This window comes from Mesoplodon mirus, assembly GCF_964341445.2.
Source record: "Mesoplodon mirus genome assembly, chromosome: 2".
NCBI classification, from domain to species: Eukaryota; Metazoa; Chordata; class Mammalia; order Artiodactyla; family Ziphiidae; genus Mesoplodon; species Mesoplodon mirus.
Genome location: NC_138977.1, coordinates 56,745,935 through 56,769,089, shown reverse-complemented (window position 1 = coordinate 56,769,089; position 23,155 = coordinate 56,745,935). Strand labels below are relative to the sequence as shown.

The 23,155-nt window shown below is 37.5% G+C and overlaps 3 protein-coding genes across 8 annotated transcripts in view; 2 read left to right on the top strand and 1 right to left on the bottom strand.

Annotated features, from left to right (window-relative positions):
* Positions 1 to 11,026, top strand: part of RUFY2 (RUN and FYVE domain containing 2) — a 51,050-nt gene extending 40,024 nt beyond the window's left edge. The window contains 3 exon segments of the mRNA XM_082603071.1: positions 3,036 to 3,084; positions 8,774 to 8,851; positions 8,943 to 11,026. Of these exon segments, the coding sequence (XP_082459197.1) occupies positions 3,036 to 3,084; positions 8,774 to 8,851; positions 8,943 to 9,086 (271 nt within the window). The 3' untranslated portion in view covers positions 9,087 to 11,026.
* Positions 11,027 to 12,259: 1,233 nt separating this feature from the next.
* Positions 12,260 to 23,100, bottom strand: HNRNPH3 (heterogeneous nuclear ribonucleoprotein H3). 4 transcript variants are annotated; one of them, XM_082611446.1, is made up of 10 exons: positions 23,021 to 23,100; positions 17,626 to 17,760; positions 16,964 to 17,102; positions 16,271 to 16,455; positions 15,727 to 15,813; positions 15,325 to 15,440; positions 14,157 to 14,292; positions 13,121 to 13,216; positions 12,953 to 13,045; positions 12,260 to 12,557 (listed from the first exon to the last, which is right to left on the bottom strand). In XM_082611446.1, exons 2-10 carry the CDS (start codon positions 17,735 to 17,737, stop codon positions 12,481 to 12,483), a joined length of 1,041 nt encoding a protein of 346 aa, XP_082467572.1. In that variant the 5' UTR covers positions 17,738 to 17,760; positions 23,021 to 23,100; the 3' UTR covers positions 12,260 to 12,480. The 4 variants fall into 4 exon arrangements, with proteins under 4 accessions (XP_082467572.1, XP_082467574.1, XP_082467573.1 ...); XM_082611448.1 differs by lacking the exon at positions 23,021 to 23,100 and adding an exon at positions 22,773 to 22,968; XM_082611447.1 differs by lacking the exon at positions 23,021 to 23,100 and adding an exon at positions 22,773 to 22,903 and having other exon boundaries at positions 16,316 to 16,455.
* The window catches only part of PBLD (phenazine biosynthesis like protein domain containing), a 42,849-nt gene continuing 37,461 nt past the window's right edge, over positions 17,768 to 23,155 (top strand). The window contains exon 1 of one of the 3 annotated variants that reach the window (XM_082611451.1): positions 17,768 to 22,233. The gene's annotated coding sequence lies outside the window, so the exon portion shown is untranslated. Of the gene's footprint in view, positions 22,234 to 23,046; positions 23,144 to 23,155 lie in introns of those variants that run through there. The other 2 variants (XM_082611452.1, XM_082611453.1) reach the window with 2 other exon arrangements.

The following is a 23,155-nucleotide window of genomic DNA, read 5'->3' as shown; positions in this document are numbered from 1 at the left end:
CGTGGCATGTGGGATCTTCCTGGACCAGGGCTTGAACCCGTGTCCCAAGAATTGGCAGGCGGATTCTTAACCACTACGCCACCAGGGAAGTCCCTTAAAAGGCTTTAAATGTTAATTATTATTCTGAATAAGTTATAATTGTAGTAGATAGACTGTCTAATTTGAGGATTAAAGAAATGAAATAAACTTGAACTATTCATATTTGAAGAAAACATGGAATATATGAAATATTAGGATGAAATATTCAAGTAAGAAAATCTAGACTAATCTGTGTCATAATGACTGACAGTTTAGAATACCTGAAGGAGGAAAACCAGCTTTTCCCTTATCCTCATTGAGGCTTAAATTCCAAGGAGAAAAACTTTTAGTTTAAAAAAGAAATTACCAGGACTCTTCCAAATGTAGTATTCTGTAAATGCTATTCTTTCCATATAAAGAAACTTACAGATTTTTTTTCCTCAAAGGAGGGGTTTCAGGATTATCAGAGGCTTTGTATAATTTATGGATGTTTTCCTATAGTGTCATAATTGTATCACATTTATTACATTCTCATGTTTTATTTTGACCCTTCTCTATGCTGTTTTTATGCTGTGGAAATATTTTCACAAACAAATACATATTTCTAAATAGAATTTAATTAAAATGAATAATATAGACATCTGTTCCTTGTCTAGGACAAGGAAAAGGTGTTCTTGTACATTGTGTTTATTGGAACTGTAACTGATACTCTTTTTCTTTAGGTACTTTGGCAATTCTTATCAGAAGGGGGCAAGCTTTTTAGAGTCCATATTTATGAATAGAGGCATTTTAACCAGAAATATATCAATACCAGTAAATTTTCATATAGAAAGTATTTCTGTAGTGAATGCCATTAAGTAAGCTCTTTTATTCCATACTCAGTTTTTCTATATAGTAGTTACTGTTTTGGCCAAAATTCCCACCAGCATCAATTTTCCTTGGATACATTTTGTACATGTGAATTCAGCCAAGAAAATTTGATTACTCTGTTAATATTTTTATACTGTGTAATTTTACATTGATTATTCCCACTATAAGAGTCATTATGCGCCAGATAAAAGACTAACACTTTGGTTTTTTTTTTTTTTTGGATTTTTTTCCTTCCAGTTTTATTAAGGTATAATTGACATACAGCACTGTATAAGTTTAAGGTGTACATTATAATGATTTGAGTTACATACACCATGAAATGATTACCACAGTAAATTTAGTGACCATCCATCACCTCATATAAATACAAAATAAAAGAAATAGAAAAAAAATTTTCTTCCTTGTGATGAGAACTCTTAGGATTTACTCTCTTAACTTTCATATGTAACATACAGCAGCGTTAATTATATTTATCCTGTTGTATTTTACATCTCTAATACTTATTTATCTTATAACTGGAAATTTGTACATTTTGACCACCTTCATCCAATCCCCCTTCCCCTAACCCCCACCTCCAGTAACCACAAATCTGATCTGTTTTTCTATGAGTTTGTTTGTTTGATTTTTTTTTCTGCTTTATAACAAATTTAATCAGTTATACATATACATATGTTCCCATATCCCCTCCCTTTTGCATCTCCCTCCCACCCCTCCAAGCGGTCACAAAGCACCGAGCTGATCTCCCTGTGCTATGCGGCTGCTTCCCACTAGCTATCTACCTTACGTTTGGTAGTAACACTTTGTTTTTATGTCTTGGAACAAAGAGCATTTGTAGGACAACGCAAGTTTCCTAATGTTCTGCTTCAGTAGCAGAGACTTTAGTATTTTATGTACCTTTTGATCCAGTAATTTTATTTCTGAGTTGTTATCCTAAGAAAAATAATACAAATGTTTTGGTCATTTCAACTTTAATGAACAGTTTTGTGGCAAAAAACTTGAAACAAGTTGAAAGTTCAGCACTGGATAATTATATAAACTACATACTTCATATTCTTTTTCATGGTATACCATGTAACCATTTAATATAATGATGTGGCAGATAGTTAATAACAAGTCAGTAGTTCTAAGCCTATCAGGATATGTTGTTAAGTCATGTGGGAAACTGTGTAAATAATTTTTCCATTTGAAATACACATCCTCATTGATATTTAGAGATTATCATCTCTGGGTAGTGGGATCACAGATAATTAAATATTGTTATTTATAGTCTGTATGTTAATATGTATTTTCAAAAGGTGAAAAACTATCGCAATTATATCTTCCTTAATATTTCCACTCTCACTTACCACTCTTTTGCATCTGCTAGAGAAATAGTGTTCATAATGGTTAACCTGTCAGCTTTGGGGTCTTAGAGGACCAGGGTATGAATTGTGGCTTCCCCAGTTACCACCTAAACTTCAGCAGGCCTCACTTTTTTCATCTTTGTAAGTGTTTTTGAAGACTAAATGACATTATGCATGCAAAGTTTATAGCATAGTGTCTGGTACATCATAAGCCTACAGTAAATGATAGCTGTCATTAGTAGTCATAACCGCATGAAAACACCAATATGCTTTCTTTTTTTTTTTTAATTTATAAATTTATTTATTTATTTTTGGCTGCGTTGGGTCTTCATTACTTCACACAGGCTTTCTCTAGTTGCGTCAAGCGGGGGCTACTCTTTGTTGCAGTGCCTGGGCTTCTCATTGCGGTGGCTTCTCTTGTTGCAGAGCACGGGCTCTAGACGTGTGAGCTTCAGTAGTTGTGGCTTAGTTGCTCCGCGGCATGTGGGATCTTCCCAAACCAGGGCTCGAACCCACGTCCCCTGCATTGGCAGGCTGATTTTTAACCACTGAGCCACCAGGGAAGCCCAATATTGTTACTTTAAAAAAGCAAATTTTAAATCTGAAAACTATTTCTGCTTTAGGACATTTTGGAAATATCGGAAAATATTAAATATAATCCCACTAGCCAAAGAAGGTCATTAGAATAATATAGTATATACAATTTTATATTCTATGAAAATTCAATACCTTTCTAATGAATTACTAGATGGTCTATATTTTAAAATGTGTACTGAAATTTGGACCTATTTATAATCTTTTTAGATCAAAACTTAAAATAGAAGATATAAAAGAAGCCAACAAAGCATTGCAGGTGAGTGTAAGTATTTTCCTCAAGTAGGAAGGTATGGATATATGTGAGTCTCCAGTAAAGGTAAGGCCCTGTGTACTATTATTGAATCCTGGGATATATAGAAGCAGAAGCAGTGAATGGGGAGCTTGTATGATGGGGTCCATCTCTTCCCTATAGCTCTAGAACACATTATTAAAATTCCTCATGTTGGAAATGACCTTGGAAATAATTTTGTCCACTTTCCTACAAAGTGTGGCATGATAGAGTGAAATTGCCTTTGAATTTGATAATCCTTAGATTCCTGTGCTAGTCTATTACTTACTAGTTTTTGACCTTCATCAAGTCAAATATCCCCTTGGAGTCTCAGTTTTCTCTTCTGAAATTGGCTTATGATTTTGCATAGGGTTGCTTTGAATATTGAGTAAGTTAATGTATGTGAAAGTGATTTGGTACAATTTGTTAGTATATGGTTCTGAATGTATCTGGATGCAAGAATCTCTTTACAACACAGGAGAAAATACAGTCCCTGTGTGAGTACTTCAGTGACAGATGGCTTCCTACTACACAAGCTACCCATTTGGTTTATCAAAGTGTTACGTGAAAGTAATTTAAAAAGTCAAATTGTACTAGGAAGACTTAAAAAAAAAAAATGGAAGCAGTCTCTTGTTTTCACCCTCTTGTGCCTTATCCACCCCAGCTCCTGCCACCAGAAGGAGGCTACTTTTAATTCCTTTAGTTGCTTCTTCTGGTATTTATTCCCCTTTTTCTTAAGTACTATTTAGACCTATCTATTGCCTCATTAGCATGGTGGATGAGGAATTTTGCTCAGTCTCACCCTGGTCTGTCTTCTCTTCACTGCCCTCCCAGTATAATTAAATAAAAGTTTTTGTGACATTTATTTACTGTGTATTCTTTATTATGACTATTTAAATATTGTTCCTTGCTGGACCAGGTAGTATATTGCAATTATATTTTCTTTCTTGAACTACTTTTTATTTTCTCTGGAGTTAATATTTACTCTCCCCTACCCGCCCCTTTAAGTTTTGTTGTATTTGAGCATCAGAGTTTTCTTATACTTTCAAACAATTCTGTAAAGTGCTTCTTGATAAAAGGTTTTCACATGGTAAAATGAATCGGGTAACTGGTTAGTTTTCTTTTTCCATCGGAGTCATCCCTCCTGGAGTCTCTGCTTTCCTGCTCCTGTCTGGTCTGGTCACTCTTTTTCTTTTCTTTTTTTTTTTTTTAATAAATTTATTTATTTTATTTATTTTTGGCTGCGTTGGGTCTTCGTTGCTGCGCATGGGCTTTCTCTAGTTGAGGCTAGTGGGGGCTACTCTTTGTTGCGGTGTGCGGGCTTCTTTTTGCAGTGGCTTCTCTTGTTGTGGAGCACGGGCTCTAGGCGTGCAGGCTTCAGTAGTTGTGGCGCACGGGCTTAGTTGTTCTGCAGCATGTGGGATCTTCCCGGACCAGGGATTGAACCTGTGTCCCCTGAATTGGCAGACAGATTCTTAACCACTGCACCACCAAGGAAGTCCCTGGTCTGGTCACTCTTGTCTTGGTATTTCCCTTTGCTTCCATTCGTTCTTTCAACTGTTTTTGGTTTTTTTTTTGGCCATGTCACACGGCTTGTGGGATTTTAGTTCCCCGACCAGGGATTGAACCCTGGCCCTCTGCAGTGACAGTGTGGAGTCCTAACCACTGGACTGCCAGGGAATCCCCACTGGGCAATGCTTCCTTTAGTAGCCTCCTAGGAAATGGTGAATGAAGATAAAGATTTTATGAATCTGTATGCCTTTATTCTGCTTTCACACTTTTTTTAGGAGATATGTAGGGATGTCTGCCCAACTGTCGTTTTTTAAAACTCTGTAAAAATTTTTTCACTGTTAAATATATATCATATATGCAAAAGAGGACACACATAGTATAACTTAAAAACACTGGCATACTCTGTTTTAGCTTATAATAGAACATGTGTGCTCCCTGATTGCATTCCCCTCCCTATAGTAACAGTCCTCTATTTTTTGTTAATCATTATGTTGTTTTTCTTATAGTTTTATCATTCATGTCTAGCTTTAACAAAATATTATCCAGATTTCCCTGTTTTTATATGTATGAAAATGGATTTATATGTGACTTTGTCTTTTTTTTTTTTTGGTCCTTGCTATTGTCCAGTTGATGGGTCTGGAACAGCTGTCCTACAGTTTCTCACATTTCAGATTTTATCTGATTGCTTGTTCATAGTAGTCTTAAATTTGTTACTCTATCCCCTTATTTAAGCCTGTAAACTGGAAATTAAATCTAAAGGCTTGGTTGGATTCAGGTTCAGCCTTCTGTGAGACTTTTTTATTTCTGCTACCATATTTTTAATATTCAGCAGGCTCTTTTTAAAATTAATTTATTTATTTTTGGCTCTGTTGGGTCTTTGTTGCTGTGTGCGGGCTTTCTCTAGTTGTGGTGAGCAGGGGCTACTCTTAGTTGTGGTGCGCAGGCTTATTGCGGTGGCTTGTCTTGTTGCAGAGCTTTCTGCAACTGTGCCACCAGGGAAGTCCCTCAGCAGGCTTTTATTCACTCATTTTTCCTTTTTAAAATAGCATCCTGGGCTTCCCTGGTGGCGCAGTGGTTGAGAGTCCGCCTGCCGATGCAGGGGACGCGGGTTCGTGCCCCGGTCCAGGAGGATCCCACATGCCGCGGAGCGGCTGGGCCCGTGAGCCATGGCTGCTGAGCCTGCGCGTCCGGAGCCTGTGCTCTGCAATGGGAGAGGCCACAACAGTGAGAGGCCTGCGTACCGCAAAAAAAAAATAAAATAAATAACATCCTGTTATTTCATCTCTGAGGATATTCATTATAGTTTCTTTAAAGTTTTCTTTTGCTACTGCCATTCTGTTTCTTCTGAATTCCATTCTTGGGTTCGTTCTTTGGTTGGAGTACCTCATGCCCCAATCTTTCCTCAAATAAATGTTGGGTAATCTCCCAATTTCAATAAAAGACACAAAAAAAGTCTTGAAAGCCCTGTGTGTGTTGGTTAGGTGGATGGGGGTGGGTTGTAATAGACTGGTAGGCCTCAAGCATAGAGAAATCTGTTAACTACCAAACTGATGTGTATCCTTTCTCAATGTTAGTACCTACAAGACTTCTCTCTGGGGCAGTTGACTTTCTCTAGAGAAGGATCCTCTAATATTCCTGTTTGGAGGATTTAAGCTGGGTGGCTGACATTCTGGAACTGGGCAGAGAAAAATAGCCATTTGTTTGCCGAGCAGTAGTTTCCTCCCTTCTAGTTTTGGCTCTGCTTGTAAACAGCTTTGTTTCATTGAGGAAGCTCCTTCAGCTGTCTGGGTCTCAAGTTTTCTTATCTGTAAAATGAAAGCTTGAAGGTGCTGATCTCTGAGGTCCCTTCCAGCTAATACACTAGGCTTACCCTACAGTGTACAGCTTTTCTCTTTGGGAGAGGGGCAGGGTAAGTTCAGTCAAATTAAAATTAAAATAAGTCTGGAAATAAGGTTGGAAGCTCAACCCTGATGTCAGAAGGTTACTTCTGAACCAAATGATACTGCTTGGAAATCTGCTTCACATCAGGCTCTCCATCCCTTACAAATATAGCTGGGCAGGAAGCAAAGTTGCTTCCACTAGGTGGCTTTGGGACATTTGGCAAATCACTTTCCTTTTTATGGTGTTCTTCAAGTTGGATTGAATTATCTTTACGGCCCCATCTTGCTTTAAAAAAAAATTCCACGATTCAAGTCATATGACTCTGCTGGTGTGTCTGATATGAGCTGTCTAGGTTTTCCCTTTTTTTTTTTTAAACCTTCACTTCTTACAATTCTGTGTTCTAAGGAGCCTTAGACTGCCTGAAGTGCAGTAACCCAACACCATTAGTCTCACCTCTGCTATATCAGATAATAGCTGCTGGTTAAGACTGTGAAATAAAAACAGCTGATATTAACCTTGTGACCTTGATCTGTGAATACTTAGTCCTCGTCTCACTTTCTTCAAAGAATTCTGTCAGGTAGAAAAGGCTTTCAAGACAACTCAGGCTTTTGAGAAATATGTCTGTGGGCTCTTCTGCTTGGAAGATTTTTCTCTCATTAGCTGGTAAAGGTCTTATGCCTTAGAGGTACACTGTTGTAGGTGGCACTTGTTCCATCTCCCAAGTGGTAATCAGATATACTTGGTTCTTTGGAAGCAGTGGCAATGTAGCTTAGCCTGGGCTGTTTCTGAAAGGGGGATGTGATGAGATTAATCAGAAGCAGAGGACTCTTCTTTCACTTAGGTCTTCTTGAAATAAAATGGGCACCACCTAACAAAGTTGCTTTCATAGGGAAAAAAAATGCTTTTTCTAGCCAAGAGCTTGGGTAGTTAAGAATAGGTCAAAATTTTCCCTCCATATTCTTCAATAATTGTTTTCAATTTAAATCAACAACAACAACAAAGAATGGGTCAAGTTAGAAATTTTAGGTATCAAGTTAACTTCCACCTGTTCAACACTACTTATATTTGCCACTAAAGTTTACATAGTAACTATTAAATTTGTGAGTTACAGAAGGTGAGGGAAATTAATAGCAGTGTAGAACTGAATTTAAGGTGAAGTCTTACCTAAAATAACGAACTCAATCATCTGATTTCCAAAATCTCTTCAAATTTTGTGCATTTGCTGTATATAAGGTATATATACATAATGCCAGATTCATGCATTTCACATAATGAAAATTTATCCTTAAGTGTTTTTGGACTGGATATTCTTTAGGGTTCTTTTTTTTGTGTGTGTAAAGGGTTTTTTTTTTTAAATTATGTGTAACACAGACTGAGTTATTTAAGTCAATAAATTTTTAAGGAATTTCACATGTTCTGATTCTTTCCACTGTCAATCACCTTAGTTCCTCCAAACTCATAATCTTCAAGATAAAACAGCCCCTTCAAAAAGAATTTATCATGTGAGTCAGCCCACAATTCTTTTAGTTAGGCTTCTTTGATCTCCAGTGAAATATGGACACACTTCAAAATTCCCCGCCTGTCATCTTTGGGATCCAATTTCCTCAAGCGATTTACTTTAGGACCATGTTTAGTGTCAGGAGATCAATCTGCCTGGTTCTGAATTTGACACCCTCTAAAAATGTATTAGGTTCAAATCATATTCACTCCTTAGCCATCACACCCTAGAACAGTACAGATCATTGGGATATGCCAATACCTAAGATAAAAAGTTTTGACTGTTACGTTTTTCATAGTTTACTTGGCAGCTCTGTCTTGTAGTTCTTTCCCACAGATCTAACAGGTAGTTCTGAGTAAAGGAAACCACACAGTTAATCTATGAGGCATTTCCAACGATGTAGGTTTACTAGGGTTCTTTCCTTAAAGAGAATTACTATCCATAATAGATTTTTGTTAAAAACACTTGTCATGGAAATGTTCAAATATTCTGTTGTAAAGAGAAGAATAAAATGAACCATGACCCACTTTCACTGTTTGTCAATATATGGCCAACCTTGCTTTATTTATATTCAACCCACATCCCTTCTTCCTCACCCAGATTATTTTGAAGCAAATTCCACACTTGTTAAATATACAACTATTTCAGTATATCTCTCAAAGAAAAGGGCTCATTTTTGGCTAATCTACGTATCTATTCCTATAAAATGCTCTTGGTTGAAAATATTTTCACATGTAAGTTTGTTACCAACTTGAGCATTAATATTTGTATTTTTCCTCCTACTAGGGACTGGTTTGGTTGAAAGACAAAGAAGCAACACATTGTAAACTTTGTGAAAAGGAATTCTCACTCTCTAAGAGAAAGGTAAGGGAGATAGGAAGTGAGTCCAAAAGTTACGTTGCAAATATGGCTAATTTTACTCAAAATTTTTTTCTCTGATTTTTCCATTTAATAGCACCATTGTAGAAACTGTGGGGAAATTTTCTGTAATGCTTGCTCTGACAACGAACTGCCTTTGCCTTCTTCACCAAAGCCAGTACGGGTTTGTGATTCCTGTCACGCGTTACTGATTCAAAGATGCTCATCTAACTTGCCATAATACTCCAGAACTAAATTCTTATGTATGAAAAGTACCTACGATGAATGTTATGTATGAACGTGTATACAGCGTATTCAGACAGTCCTTCTTAAGCAGCTTTCAGACAGCATTGGTACCAGTTTTACTTTCCACATATTCAACTCACGGGAATTATAAGTTGTATAATTTGACATTTCCTCCCCACTGTAATTCAGAAAGAATTTGATAGGGCATGCTTTACAGTAACTTTATCCTAATTCCTGATGTAGTAATCATGTAACTCTTTTCTTAATGCCATTGAGAGGTCAGATAGCATAGCTAACACATTTGCCTTATTTTGTAAAGACCTTAAAAATAGGGCTTCAGATTGTTTTATTCTCCAGATTGTCAAACTGATATTTGATGGTGCCTGTAATTTTCTTAATGCACTTTAAAGCTTCACAGTTCTGAAAGATTGGAAATGCACATTTTAGAAGTATTTATATTTCAACACATTTTTCATTACCTTGGTAAGATTTCAATATTTATTTGCTCTGCCTTCCTCTGCCCATTTTGCATTAGAAAAGGCCTTCCTTCTCTAAAAAGTCATTGTGACATTTGCTGATAACTTTCAGATAACAGTGCGTTAGAGGTATTATTTTGCCTGAAAACTTATTTTGAAAGTAAGTTAAAATTCCATATGCATTTCTTAGGGAGGACTCACACCCCCTTTGCAAGTCAAAACATAAACCCTTCCCCAGAAAAAAATGTAGGATAGCAGGGATTACAGGCTACTGACTTGATTCTCCCCTAAGCATTTAAGAAGAAATCTAAAATGCAATAAAACTTTGCTTTTGATATGACAGTCTTGAGTAAAAAAATTCTGTATTACGTTTCCATTCCAGTAACTTTTAGGAAGCACTACACTGTAGCAGTCTACTACTACAGCATATATACAGAATAACATATTTACCATTTACTGAGCACCTCCAAGCCAGGGCCTGGAGTAAAGATGTAGTTTTAGCCCTGCCATTAAATTCATACTTGAACTATTTCAAGCATGAAGGTCAATAAACACTAATCCCTGCCATAGCAAGAATTTAATCCAGTTACCCTTGTATAATTAACCATTTGAACAGCCTCACCACTTGGGGTTCTACTTTTAAGCCTAATTTAAATCACGCACTTTAAGTCTGAGAACCTTTTAAACATGTCATAGGTATCTACATTACTCCTAAGAGCATTAATGAATCATGGCTACCTCCCTCCCCGCTAGGATATGGTTGCTTATTCTATAGGATTGTTTCCTGAGTACATTCTTCCATTGAAGTTTAAAATTATTTAATTTTTTTAATTGCCAAAGTATGAAACCATTGTTTTACTTTCAGATTTATCTTCTCCCTAATCCAGTTTTCGGTGTTGTTAGAACTGACATACCAATTTATAGGTGGTCAATGCTCTGATAGGAATATTTGAGACATGAATTATATTCTTGGAACTATTTTGTACTGATGAGATTGGATTAACATTTTTATGATTGCTGAAAATGAGAATAAGCAAAAATGAAAAGTTTCAAATACTGTTTTTTATAACTGCTTAAATTTAAAATGTGATTTTCTTAAATTCCAAGGCTGGTTTCATTCAACAAATAAACCATGATTTTTAGTCCCCCTTTAAATTCTTTGCCACTCAAAACTCATGTCATCGCCATTGATATGGGCTTTTTGTAGGCAGGCTTTTATGACCGTAATACAAGTTGCTCCATTTTGTTTTGACTTTTATCTAGAAACCATTCTACTAATTTTGGATTTTATGTTACAGAACTGTCAATTTGTACTTTGTGAACTTCACATACCATTCCCTCATCTAGGAGTACTACCACAGTGATGCTATCATGGTGCCAAGGAATTGTGATTGTAATTCTTCTATCCACAGTTTTAAAATGTGAATTTTATATAACAAATAAAAGATTTGAAAAATTAGCCCACTTTAGAAGGTGTACGTTTTAATAGGTAATCCTGGGGAAATAAAAGCACGTCATCTTTTTTTAAAAAGTGGTATGAGCCTAGTACTTAAATAGGTCATTAAGGGAGTACAGGCAGTAAGATGAATCACTGCTCCAGTTGATAGGCTCCACTTATGTTATCAAGCTGCCTTCTCTAACAAGCAGAAATCATTCCTTAGTCACTCTGTCTAATCTTCAATTAGACACAGTACCTTCTACCAATTTGATTTATAATCAGTAACTGACACAAAGCATTCTAGGACAGACGCCATTACTCTTATCTCCCACAATATTTATTAATAACATTTCTAGCAAAAACAAGTAACAAGTTCAATAACTGAATTCACATTGACAGGTTTCATTTTGATCCATTAGCCAATTTGGAAAAAAGCCATATTGATCAAAGGGATTAAAAGTAAAAAAGCACCTTTTCCTTGCTACATTAATAATTTTTTAACATAATGGCTCTAAAACTCCAAACATATCAGATGCAAAATCCAATCGCAAGACTCTCAAGACATGGACTTGTGTCTTACATTTTTTTAAAGTAGTCATCTATACAGTTATTAAAAAACCATATGCTTTAACTATTGGGCTGGAAACTGAAGAATACATCTGTGAGAATTATACTCCATGGTAAATATCTTTGTACTTGCACTGAATTCTCATGTCACTGAGAACCTTAACTTAGTCTAAGACATTTTGAGAACTTACAACTATCACTTTTGGGAAACATTTTTTTGGTATGTCAGTCAAGTGCTGAGGGGATTTATTCTAAAATCTAGGGCTAGAATTTAAACTTTCAACACTCCCATCTGCAGGTAACATAATTATGAATATTCATATAGCCAGATACCTCCTCTTAGATCATTAACATTTCAGAGCTATGCCTGATAAATGACTTTTGAAAAAGAATAATATAGAATTAGCTGAATTTACTCCTGAAGCCACCTAAACTCATCTTTAAGGTTTTATATTTACAGTATTGTCAAGGAGAAATTATTAAAGAGTTACACTAATTATTTTCCAAGCTCTATTCTAGATGTCTGCTTGTTAAGACTTGTAGTTTATGCAGAGGTGAACCACTGTCCTCTAAGATTACACTAAACTACTTCTTGTAGAGCTAATAGTAAAATACATCAACCCAAATCTTATGAAAGCAGCACATCCTCAGGAGTAGCTAGTATATAAAAAGTATCAACATCAGTGGTTTGAATATAAAAATTTATTTTTTTAAGTCAAAGTATGCAACAAATAAAACCTACAGAAAACAGATTTTCCCATCACAATCTGTTGCTTTACCAAATAATAGTTTGAAAACACATTCCTTCAGTCATTATAAAGTTCTTAAAATACAAAAGAAATTAAATCTGTAAGAAAGTCTAGTAGACCAGATGCTGTTGTCAGGACTTTTATATCAGTGGTTACGCTTCAGTACATCCCACGCCATCCACCTCCACTCATGCCACCTTGCCCATAGTAACCGCCACTGCCTCCACCACCACGGCCTTAGGGAAAAAAAGACATTAAGAACCGTTTAGAAGATATAAAAAACATATACAACATTGTAAATCAACTATACTCCAATTAAAAAACAAAACAACAAAAAAAGGGACTTCACTGGTGGCACAGTAAGACTCCGTGCTCCCAATAGCGGGGGCCCAGGTTCAATCCTGGGTCAGGGAACTAGATCCCACATGCATGCTGCAACTAAGAGTTCACATGCTGCAATTAAGGAGCTGGTGAACCACAACTAAGGAGCCCGCCTGCTGCAACTAGTAAGGCCCAGTGCAACCAAATAAGTAAATAAATATTTAAAAACAAAAAGAACAATAAATGAACTTTAACTCTGCACCACATAAGGGGACTAACACAAACTGAACCAGAGTAACCAGACACTTACCATAACCACCCAGGCCATCAGGAGTACCATATCCTCCACTGTAATTGTTCCCCATTCCCATTCTTCCAACAGATCCATAGCCTCCCTGATTATCTTTAAAGAAAAGAAAAAAAGTTTGAGACTGATTGCTAAGTGTCTAAGTCAGCTTATTTTAAAAACTTTACATACCCATTCCATCTCTGCCATAGGCTCCCATTCCAGAACCTCCCATTCCAGAGCCGCCTCCAGGAGTTGAATTCAAGAAGAGTTCAATGTATCGATGTTCTTTAGGGAAAAAAAAGTAATATGGGAGAAAGGAATGATGGATCAAATTTATCCTAAGTGTGAAAAGGTTGACTCGCTAATATTAACTTGAAAAAGTATGCTTGCAAATTCCTAGTGGAGTGACAAAGTGAAGGCCAGATAGGACTAAAATCTAAGTTTTGTTCAAACTGTTCAAGCTTGAACAAGTAACAAGTGTTTGACGCCTCAGTTTCCTCATCTATAAAAGGGCTGACTCATTATTTTAGAACGTGCTGGTATACGTCTTAAAAATATATTCCAGGGGCTTCCCTGGTGGCACAGTGGTTGAGAGTCCGCCTGCCGATGCAGGGGACACGGGTTCGTGACCCGGTCTGGGAGGATCCCACATGCCGCGGAGCGGCTGGGACCGTGAGCCATGGCCGCTGGGCCTGTGCATCCGGAGCCTGTGCTCCGCAACGGGAGAGGCCACAACAGTGAGAGGCCCTAGTACTGCAAAAAAAAAAAAAAAAAAAAAAAAAAAATATATATATATATATATATATATATATATTCCAGGCCCATTCATAGTACTGAATTAGAATATTGAGGGTAGCTTGAGGGTAGGGTCTGGAACAACTTATTAAGTATCAAGTGACTGATATGTGGCCAGATTTGATGACATGCAGGAATAACTTACCCAAGTTATCAATGAATACGTTAAGAAACAATTTGCAAACGGCATAGAAACTCAGGCAAGTACAAAAAACATACTTTTTTTTCCTCTTTAGTAACTTAAACTCTAATAATCTGTCAAGTATTAAGAGTCTGAGTAAACTTCAATAGAAAGCCCCCTAGAAAGCCACTGAAGTCTTAACTTATTAGAGGCCACATGGTTTCAGGCCCCAGACTGCTAAGAGTTACCTACAGATCCCAGAACCTCTTACATTTGAGGAATTACAAATGAGAAAGTTATACCACTTACGCATGTTATTCTTATCTTTAGACATGGCAGCTACTGCATCTTCATGTGTCACAAACTCTACATCTGCTTCTCCTGTTGCTCTGCCATCAGCTCCAATATCAATATGCACTCGGATTGGATTTAGTGGTGAGAAGAACTAAAGAAAACACTTATTTTACTTTTCTATTTAGATTACTGAAAGCCAATTACCACTTTGGTTTTAAGTATATTAAAACAAATGCAAAGAGATGTCTTTTAAAATAAGCCAGGGGGTATTAAATTTAAAAAACATTTCTAAGCTAGAGAACAGTTTACCTTAAACAAATGAAAAAGCCATATTTTCCTTACTATACTGAGAAGGAGAAGAATAAGCTCCCTTGGCCCACTCCCAAGAAAGGTATTTCAAAACTGTTTGAAAAAAGTCACCTGACACTGACATATGCAGAGAAATTGGGTGTTAAATGACTCAGAACAATGGAGTTTGATAAACCTACCCACTGTATATGCAGAGCTCCCAACATACATCATTTAGTTCTAATCACAAGTTAACCAGATTTAAGTGACCCCAAAAGGCACCTGGAACTTAGTCCAATTGGTTCCCAGTAAGATCAACAGCAAAATTTTTCTTTAAGTGCTAGTTGATAAATAAGTACCCTCAGCTTTGTAGGCCACTGGGTCTCTATCACAACTACTCAGTGACTGACTTGGCCCCATGGGCTGAAATTTGCTGATTCTCTAACCAATTTGAAACAAACCAGTTTCAAATCAGTAATAGCAGCATCTACCACCATTATTTTCAGTTCAATTTCTGATCACCACATAAGCCTAGAAAGCCAAACCACACCACTAAAACTTACTGACTTGTCACATATTTACAACACTTTCAAAACTTGACACAACAAGGAAATAATCTTCCAGTCATCACCACTCTGCTCGTCAGTCTTTCACGAAATTATTAACTGGACTTTATAAATGTAGCTTTTAACTTGCTTGAATCCTATGTAGGCTGGCACACAACGGACACATACATATTCATCAACTAGTGAAGGTAAGGACCTAAGTATTTTCATATTAAAGGGATTTTTAACATTAAAACTAAAAAGACAAAGATGAGTACATTAAAGAGTTTTCAAAATTTAGAGACTATGATTATGCATAAAGTCACTAATGAATTACTAAAATTACTCACATTAGCGATGTCATTTTCAGTTGCACGGAAAGGTAATCCCCTCATATGTACAAAATGACCACCATGAAAACCTGAGCTTGCATCAGCAGCTCCACCATAGCCATGTCCTCCCATACCTAGCGAATAAAATTTCCAAAGATTATTTCTTCCCTATACACACTTTTCCTATTTACACCCCCTTTTTTTGACAATCCCAAGAAATCTTAATACTTATAGTTGTTCTAAATATCAAATGGAGAATTTTCCTGTAAGTATACATCTGTATAAAGCCCTATGCATGAATGCACTGAAATATGCCTGAGTTGACTTTTATATACAAGTCACCTATATTACCACTAAGTGCATGTAAAGCAAATACTGAAATTCACCTAAAAATGACTATGTCTTTAATATTTATGTTACCTCTTCCATCTCTCATTCTGTCATCAAAGCCATCATTTCCATAGCCATAATTATTATAGCCACCATAGTCATCAAAACCTCCATAACCTGTGTAATTTAAGGAGAAATACATGAATAAGCTTTGAAGAGACAAATTCTATAATCCAGTTTACAAAAGCATGTTTTGTGGCAAGCAGTCTGGCAACTCCGCCCTCCCACAAAGTTTGCAACTTCCAACTTAGTGCATATGAAAAAATCAGTTAACACTTGGTGGAAATTAAAAATATGAAAAGGATACAGTTAAGACATCAAAATTAATTTTCACTCTGATGCCAAACAGAAAATGTCAAAACGTAACAGTCTTTTAAAAATTTTTGCGTAAGTAAACCAGGTGCCAATATGTGCATCAATCAAGTCCCATAGCTGGCCATGGGAATCCATCTTTTCATGAACAGGTTTTAAAACCTAGTAGGTACTGAATTACTGCCATTTCTGTATTTCTTGACAAAGTGTCAGGAACATTAAGAAAATGACAACAGAACCTTTGTTCATTAGATACACATACCACCATCATATCCATCACCTCCTCGTCGCATTCTGTCATACATACTTCCACGCCCAGCTCCATAATAACCCCCTCTTCCTCCTATTGGTCTATCATATGGTCCCGGTCGCTGGCCCAGCAATCTTCTTGGTGGATCATAAAATCCTTTGATTTCACTCCTGCTACTTCTGAAGATCTCAATATACCTATTTGAAAACGGTTTAAGGTACAGGTTTCAGCATAAACGTACTAGAGTAAATAAAATATTGGGCAAAATGCAGTAAGTTTTTCTACATCTAAATATAACCCAATTTAAATTGCCTAAATACACCAAAAGTTAACATTTTTTACACCTACAAACTTAAATAATTAATATTTAAGTTTTACATACAAATCATTTGAAAACAATTCACAAAATATAATTTTAAGCTTGTTTCCTTTAGTATGTAATAGGTGTTTAGAGAAAACAGGTGATTATACAAAAACATTTATCAACATCCTACAAAAATGGAAACAATCTAATTTTAATTTAAGCAAACTATTATAGCATTAATTCCCCACCCAAATCTGTAGTTTCCAAGTTAAATTTAGATAATTATCAATTCTTTTAAACTACCCCAGAAAAATGTTACTGTTACCCCCCCATTTAAGCAATAGTGACCCACAACCCCCAAAAATAAAAATTTAACACCATCCCAAACTCTCCATCCCCACCTGTGCCCTATTCTTTCCTTGTGTTTCCCCAGAGCATTTTCTGCTATCTCCTTTGAAGCAAACTGCACGAAGGCCTCCCCTGTGCTTCTCCCCTGGTAGTCCATCGTCAATGTTATCCCATTTGGCACGATTTCCAACCCTTTAACCCAAGGACAAATAACCCCATCAAGGGGAACAGTGTTAAAGGCTGAAACATTCCCATCTGAATCAAATATTTAAAACAAGTCTAAACAAAACAAAACAAAAAAGCTTAGTTTTCCCATCACCCCATAATATAAAAGGAAGATTTTTTCAAATATTATTGGATTACATAAAAATTTTTCTGCGACCAATGTCTTTTAAAATTACACACACTCTAAAAGCCCACCTAATATTACATGGAAAAAAAAAAAGAAAGCAAACTTAACTATGCTCCATATGCTACTTCATGATTCATCACATATAATTACTCAATTAAGTTTATTGCCTATTAGTTAGGTTTCATATATTTTTACACATTCTGTATTGAATATTAACTGGAGCACATTTTGTAACTTAATACATTAACCCAGATATACTCAAATCAAAAAGTCCCCCAAACAAATGGGTTTTACAAACTAAAAACTGAGTAATAGAAATATAAAATTAAAATACTACTAAACTTTGACTAATACTAGAGGTACCTTGAAAGAACTGAACTATTTCCTCTTTGCTGCAACCAAATGGCAGTCCACGAAGTCGTACTGTCCCATCACTAGCGTCATTTGGACCATTATGTTTCATAACCCAATCCATCTCAATACCGTTTGATTTAAATGCTATAAAAAATAAACAAGCACATAAAGCAGTCAATCAAAATATACTCTTGCCAGAGGTACTGAAGAAACACCTCTCAGTGGTGCACAACAGGAAATGTTAACTATGGTTCAGTGACAGCGTCACGATACAACGGTACAACACCTTTCTATTTGGGGGTAGGCAAAAAGACTGGGAAAAGGCAGTGAAACCTGACCCCCCTCCCAAAGTACTGAATTTCTAAGTATCAAATATTATATATTAACCAATTTTAAGAAAACTTACATAATTCCACCATCAGTCTTCAAACTCTATTTCTTCACCCTGTCATCTTAATGTCAACTCTAGCCTCTTCCTCACATCTCAAAATTTCCAGGTTTTATTATTCACTTGAATAGCTATGCAAATTCTTTAAAACTTAGTTACCCAAAAGTTGTACATAGTACCATCATTCATTCACAGTAAGAGCCTAAGTCACAAGTACAATGAGTATTCTCCTTTGATGTTGGAAAAATGGTACTAAAAGTCTCAACTTAATAGATGCACTATAATTCTGAACACACCAAATTGTTTTCGAAGGGGGAAAAATTCCTATCTGTGTTTAAACCTGATTTAAACACTCCCCAAAAGCAAGTTTTACAATTACTGAGTTAATTAGGCTGAGTTTTAAAATTGAGATAAAAGGGCACTCAAAAGTGAATGGCTTTCAATCAGTTTTTTGAAGATAGTAATATTAAAAACCAGTTTACTCACTACTTTAAACAGAACTTTTAAAAGAGTAATGCAATCACATTCAAAAAGTATTAAAAATGGTACGAGACACCCTCCTTCCCCCCCCAAAGAACCCATCCACCAAATTCCCTTCCCAAGAGACAATCATCCTTTCTTTTAAAATTCCCGAACATTTTAAAGAGGTTAATGCAGAAGTCCTTCAGCTGCAGAAACTTACCACATCTTATAAATTTCACTATGCAGCTGTAGGAATCCTACTCACCTGAATATTTCAAACCTTTCCCTCACCACCTCCTCCCCTGTAAACAAAACAATTTGTTCACTTGATTCCTTTAAGCTTGAGGATTATATTTCATATAAACAGTATTCACTAATATTTAATTTCACACAATCTAATTATCAGTGCAACTGTTAGGGGTAGCATCTCAAAAGAGTAAAAAATTTTCCCCTAGAATCCACACATTTAAAATAAGCTAATGTAGAAATTATCCAAATGTGATTAAGCAAATACCTCTGGCATACGAATCACATGAATCACATTTGGTACTTGTTTCACTGTTTTTTTTTAAACGCTAAGTGCCACTCTAGACACAGATGTTCAAAATAGGAATACAAATTTTTATCTGACATTACAACTAATTATTATACACACAAATAACTGGGAAGAACTTTTAAGAGAAAGGAAACCCTGGGTTTGAATCCCTAGTCTGCCACTCACTGGCTACTTAATTTAAGCAAACTACTTAACCTCTGCATTTAACTGTGAAGTGCAGCAGTGGTACTTATACCTCACTGGACTGTTAAGGAATCCGTGCTTGGTCTGCAACATGGTAATCATTCAATGGTGGCCATTGTTATTGGATTTTAAGGGGCCCTGTAAAACTAATGAAATAACCCACAAACAAAATAACTGAACCTTAAAGGATAGGAAACCATCCTGAATTTTGAAAGGAAATAAGGACTGTTACAAGTCTTTCAAAGTCAACAAAGGCTTAAGTTTTCAAGTGTCCTTAGGAACTGTCTAAAGCAAAGAGAGAGGAAAAAAAGGGGTCTCTGGAAATGTTTACTAGGATATGTGATTAGCTAGACAATTAAAAAAATAGCTCTAGAGTCACCCTGAAAGTGGGCTTTGAGAAAAAAGTTGAGACATTTTGGAGATCTTTATCATTTTCTTAACAAAAACAGGCAGCAACCTAAAAACTGTTTTCTACAAAGGGGAATTGAAGAACAGAATGGGAAAAAATAGGGAGACTCTAACCTCAAATGTTAACTTCCTCATGAAAAACTTAAGAACTTTGCAAAGCCAATCTAATCTGTTGTGAAAAGACCGTAGATGTGGTGGCTTTATTTCATTTAGAACATTCCTTTTTTTTCAATGTAAAGGTACTGTTTTCAGGAACAAATACCAAAAAGAAAAAAAAAAAAAAAAGAAAAAGAAACCTGACGTATCTTTACTATAAATCTTATTAGCACTTTCCAAGAAATACTTGGCAAGCAAACTAGTTCTGATTTTTGGATCAGCTTATATCAATGAGACCTATATAAAAACAACAAACATAGCCTATAAAAAAATACCAAGCTGTTAACACAAGTTTAAATCAGGATAAGTAAAGCAGATTCGGAAGACAAACTATTTTATAGGGTGACTCTCCATCCCATGTGTATGAAGAGTACACAATAAAGAAAGCCATACTCTAATCTCTTCAAAACTCAAAATTTGAACCTAGAATTCTATTTATAAAACAAAACCAAGACGAACTCTAAACACATAAAGAAAGACAATCTGTTCTAATACCTTAATAAAGCTGTCTCGGCAACTACCTAAATGGCATTTCCTAATTATTCAGGATAATCCACCTCAACCCTTCTTTGCAAGTGTCATAGCTGATCACAATGCTTTTTAAAGAATTCCTAGTGTTAGCACCAATTAAAATACCAGCAGTTGAAATACTAAAATAACTTTAGTCAGTTCTATATGAGATTTTAAATATAATTTCCTAAACATTATGCCAAGTGAAAAAAGCCAGTCACAAAAGACCACATGTTGTGTGATTTTAAATGGGTGAAGTCTATGGTATGTGAACTGTATCCCAAAGCTGTTAAGAAAACGCATCTAACAGAGGCCAAGAGATAAAATTCCTTTTAACATAGAGGCATATACTATTTTCCGAAGTATAATACATTCAGTAAGGGTTTGATGCATTAATAACTTTTTAAATGGTAGTCCACTGCTGCTAAAAAAAATGAGAAGGAACTTCAAAATTTGGTCAATATGTGGTGATGAAATGCTTAACATGGTAATTTTACATCACTTCCCTTTCACTGTACTTGCTCCTTAACTGAATTTTTTATTTTTTTGGCCGCACCATGAGGCATGTGGGATCTTAATTCCCCGACTAGGGATGGAACCCGTGCCCCCTGCATTAGGAGCGCGGCGTCTTAACCACTGGACCGCCAGGAAGTCCCATCATTAATTTTAAATAAAAACAAAATTAGAGACACCTCTAGTACCTAAAGGTGGTGAGGTCTCTAAAATGATCAAGTTCTTCTCTAGAACAATGTTACCAGCCACTGCAGTTCAGCCAAGAACACCAGAAGAACAGTTATGAAAAATATAAAAGCAATTAGATGGATTTCCAGATGATGATGGAGATGAAAAAGAGGGCAGAAAAAAAAGGTTTCTAGAGTAATCCAATCAGGGAAACTGTTACATCACATACTAGGAAACTAGTATAGGCAACTCTGGGCTGTCTTTTCAAAGTACACAAGAATCATAAAACATCTTCAACAACAGGAAGAGTTTTTTGTTTTTAAAGCTGGAAAAATAGACAGCCTGCCTGTCCCTTTTGTACGGTCTTCAGTGAAAATTACAGAACCAGTTCTCCGACTGTTCTAAGGACCGAAAATCATCACAGCATCACATGACTGAACTTGCAGTTTGTCTTTCTGTTGAGCAGGCTTATTTTCTTGGTCAAAACGTTACTACAGTCCTACACCAAATAGAAAACATGCTTAGCTACCAAAATAAACTCTAACTGTATTTTGAAGTATCTTACTTCTACAGCCTTAATGCCCAAACAATCTCTGCACAAAATACAACCCTTGGAGATTTAATAATTCCTATACACACAGTTTTGCCATCACTGGTTGTGTTTTAACAACCGTTTCCTCAAAATAAAACTCCTACTTAAATTCTAACCCAATCAATATTTACCAAACTACACAAAACCATTGCTAAACCATCCCACCCCCACCCACAGGTTCCAAAAGCCTAGTTCCACAGTTCACTGGATCTAGACGACCTATTTGAAATAAGTTCGTTTCACATTCCTATCTGGTAAGTCACCCGCTTTTCTGCTTACAAAACAATTACCCACAAAGTATTTCGATACGTTTAAGAGAAGCGTGGAAAAAAAAACCCTTTGGAAAATGAGTACGTACTCTTTTCGAAGTTCCAAATCTGGACTATAAGGGCCAGCTAAGCGTCCTTTATTCCGCCCCGGAGACTTTTCGTTTATCTAGCTGCCCTAGAGACCAAAGAGCTAGGGAGAGTACGCCCCTTCCCCCCCTCCCCGCCCGGCAGCCAAGCCTGGCTTAAAAACCTTCGCCACCGGGCGGCGGAATTACAAAGGAGGCCGTCTGGCTCCTTTGTCCTGGATTTGGGAGTTGAGCGCCTTCGTCGCCATTGGCTTTCCTCCCCCAGCTCCAGCCTCTCTCATCTTGGGAATCTGCGTCAGAAGTCACTCGCAGTCCCGCCGGCCCAGGTAGCCCAGCCGAGACTGCGGAGGAAGGGAGGCCGCGGTGGGAGACCAGGCCCATCTGGCGCCATTTCCATCGGGAGCGCGCCCGACGGCCCAGATCCTCCCGCCACCCAAGTGCCCAGCCTTTCCGTGCTCGCTTCCTTCCCCACCCTCATCCCTTCCACGGACCTTTAACCACCCCCCGGACTTCTAAATCAGTTTTCGGAAGCTGAGGGACAAAAAACAGAAAGAGAGGAGAAGGGCGGGAAGCTGAGGTGGCCGCGCCGCCGTACCCAAAATGGCGGAGGCCAAACCAGCAGGGAAAGGAGGGGAAGTGCTGGATGACCCCCACTTCGGGGCTCGGTTTCGTTCACTGAATTCCACCTGAGTAAATCCTCCCCCCGGCAGGCCGCCCTCCTTGAAGTGGGAGATCGCCTGGGAGGCGCAGCCTGGCCGCCTCCGAGCGGCGACCTCCACACTTCCCCCCCCGCAGCCCCACCCCCTCCCAGTCGCTCTTTCGTCCTTCTCCCGACTCCGCTCTCGAAACCACCAGCCCAACCTACCCCCTTTTACTTCAGATACCCTGTCGGGCGACAGTAGCACCGACTCCGGTGCTCGGGGGGTCCGGTTGTGAGCAGGGAGAAGTCGCCCGCCTAGTGCAGCGCTCCCACACGGTTCTTCCAACCGTCTCCGGCGGCGGCAACCGCTAAGGGAGCTGCGCAGCAGAGCGACTGGCTTGGGGGGATGGGAGAGAGCGAGCGAGGAGGAGGGGGTGGAGCGAGAGCAAGGAAGACCGGCCGGCCCCACTCACGCGAGACAAGAGAGTCGGCCCAGCCTTGGCGCGGACGGCAGGAAGTGCGCTTGCGCGTTGGTGAGAAGCCCGGTTGTTGGGGGGAGAGGTGGAGAAGAGCCCGGAGCTAGTCCAGTTAAAGAGGTTGCGAACTCC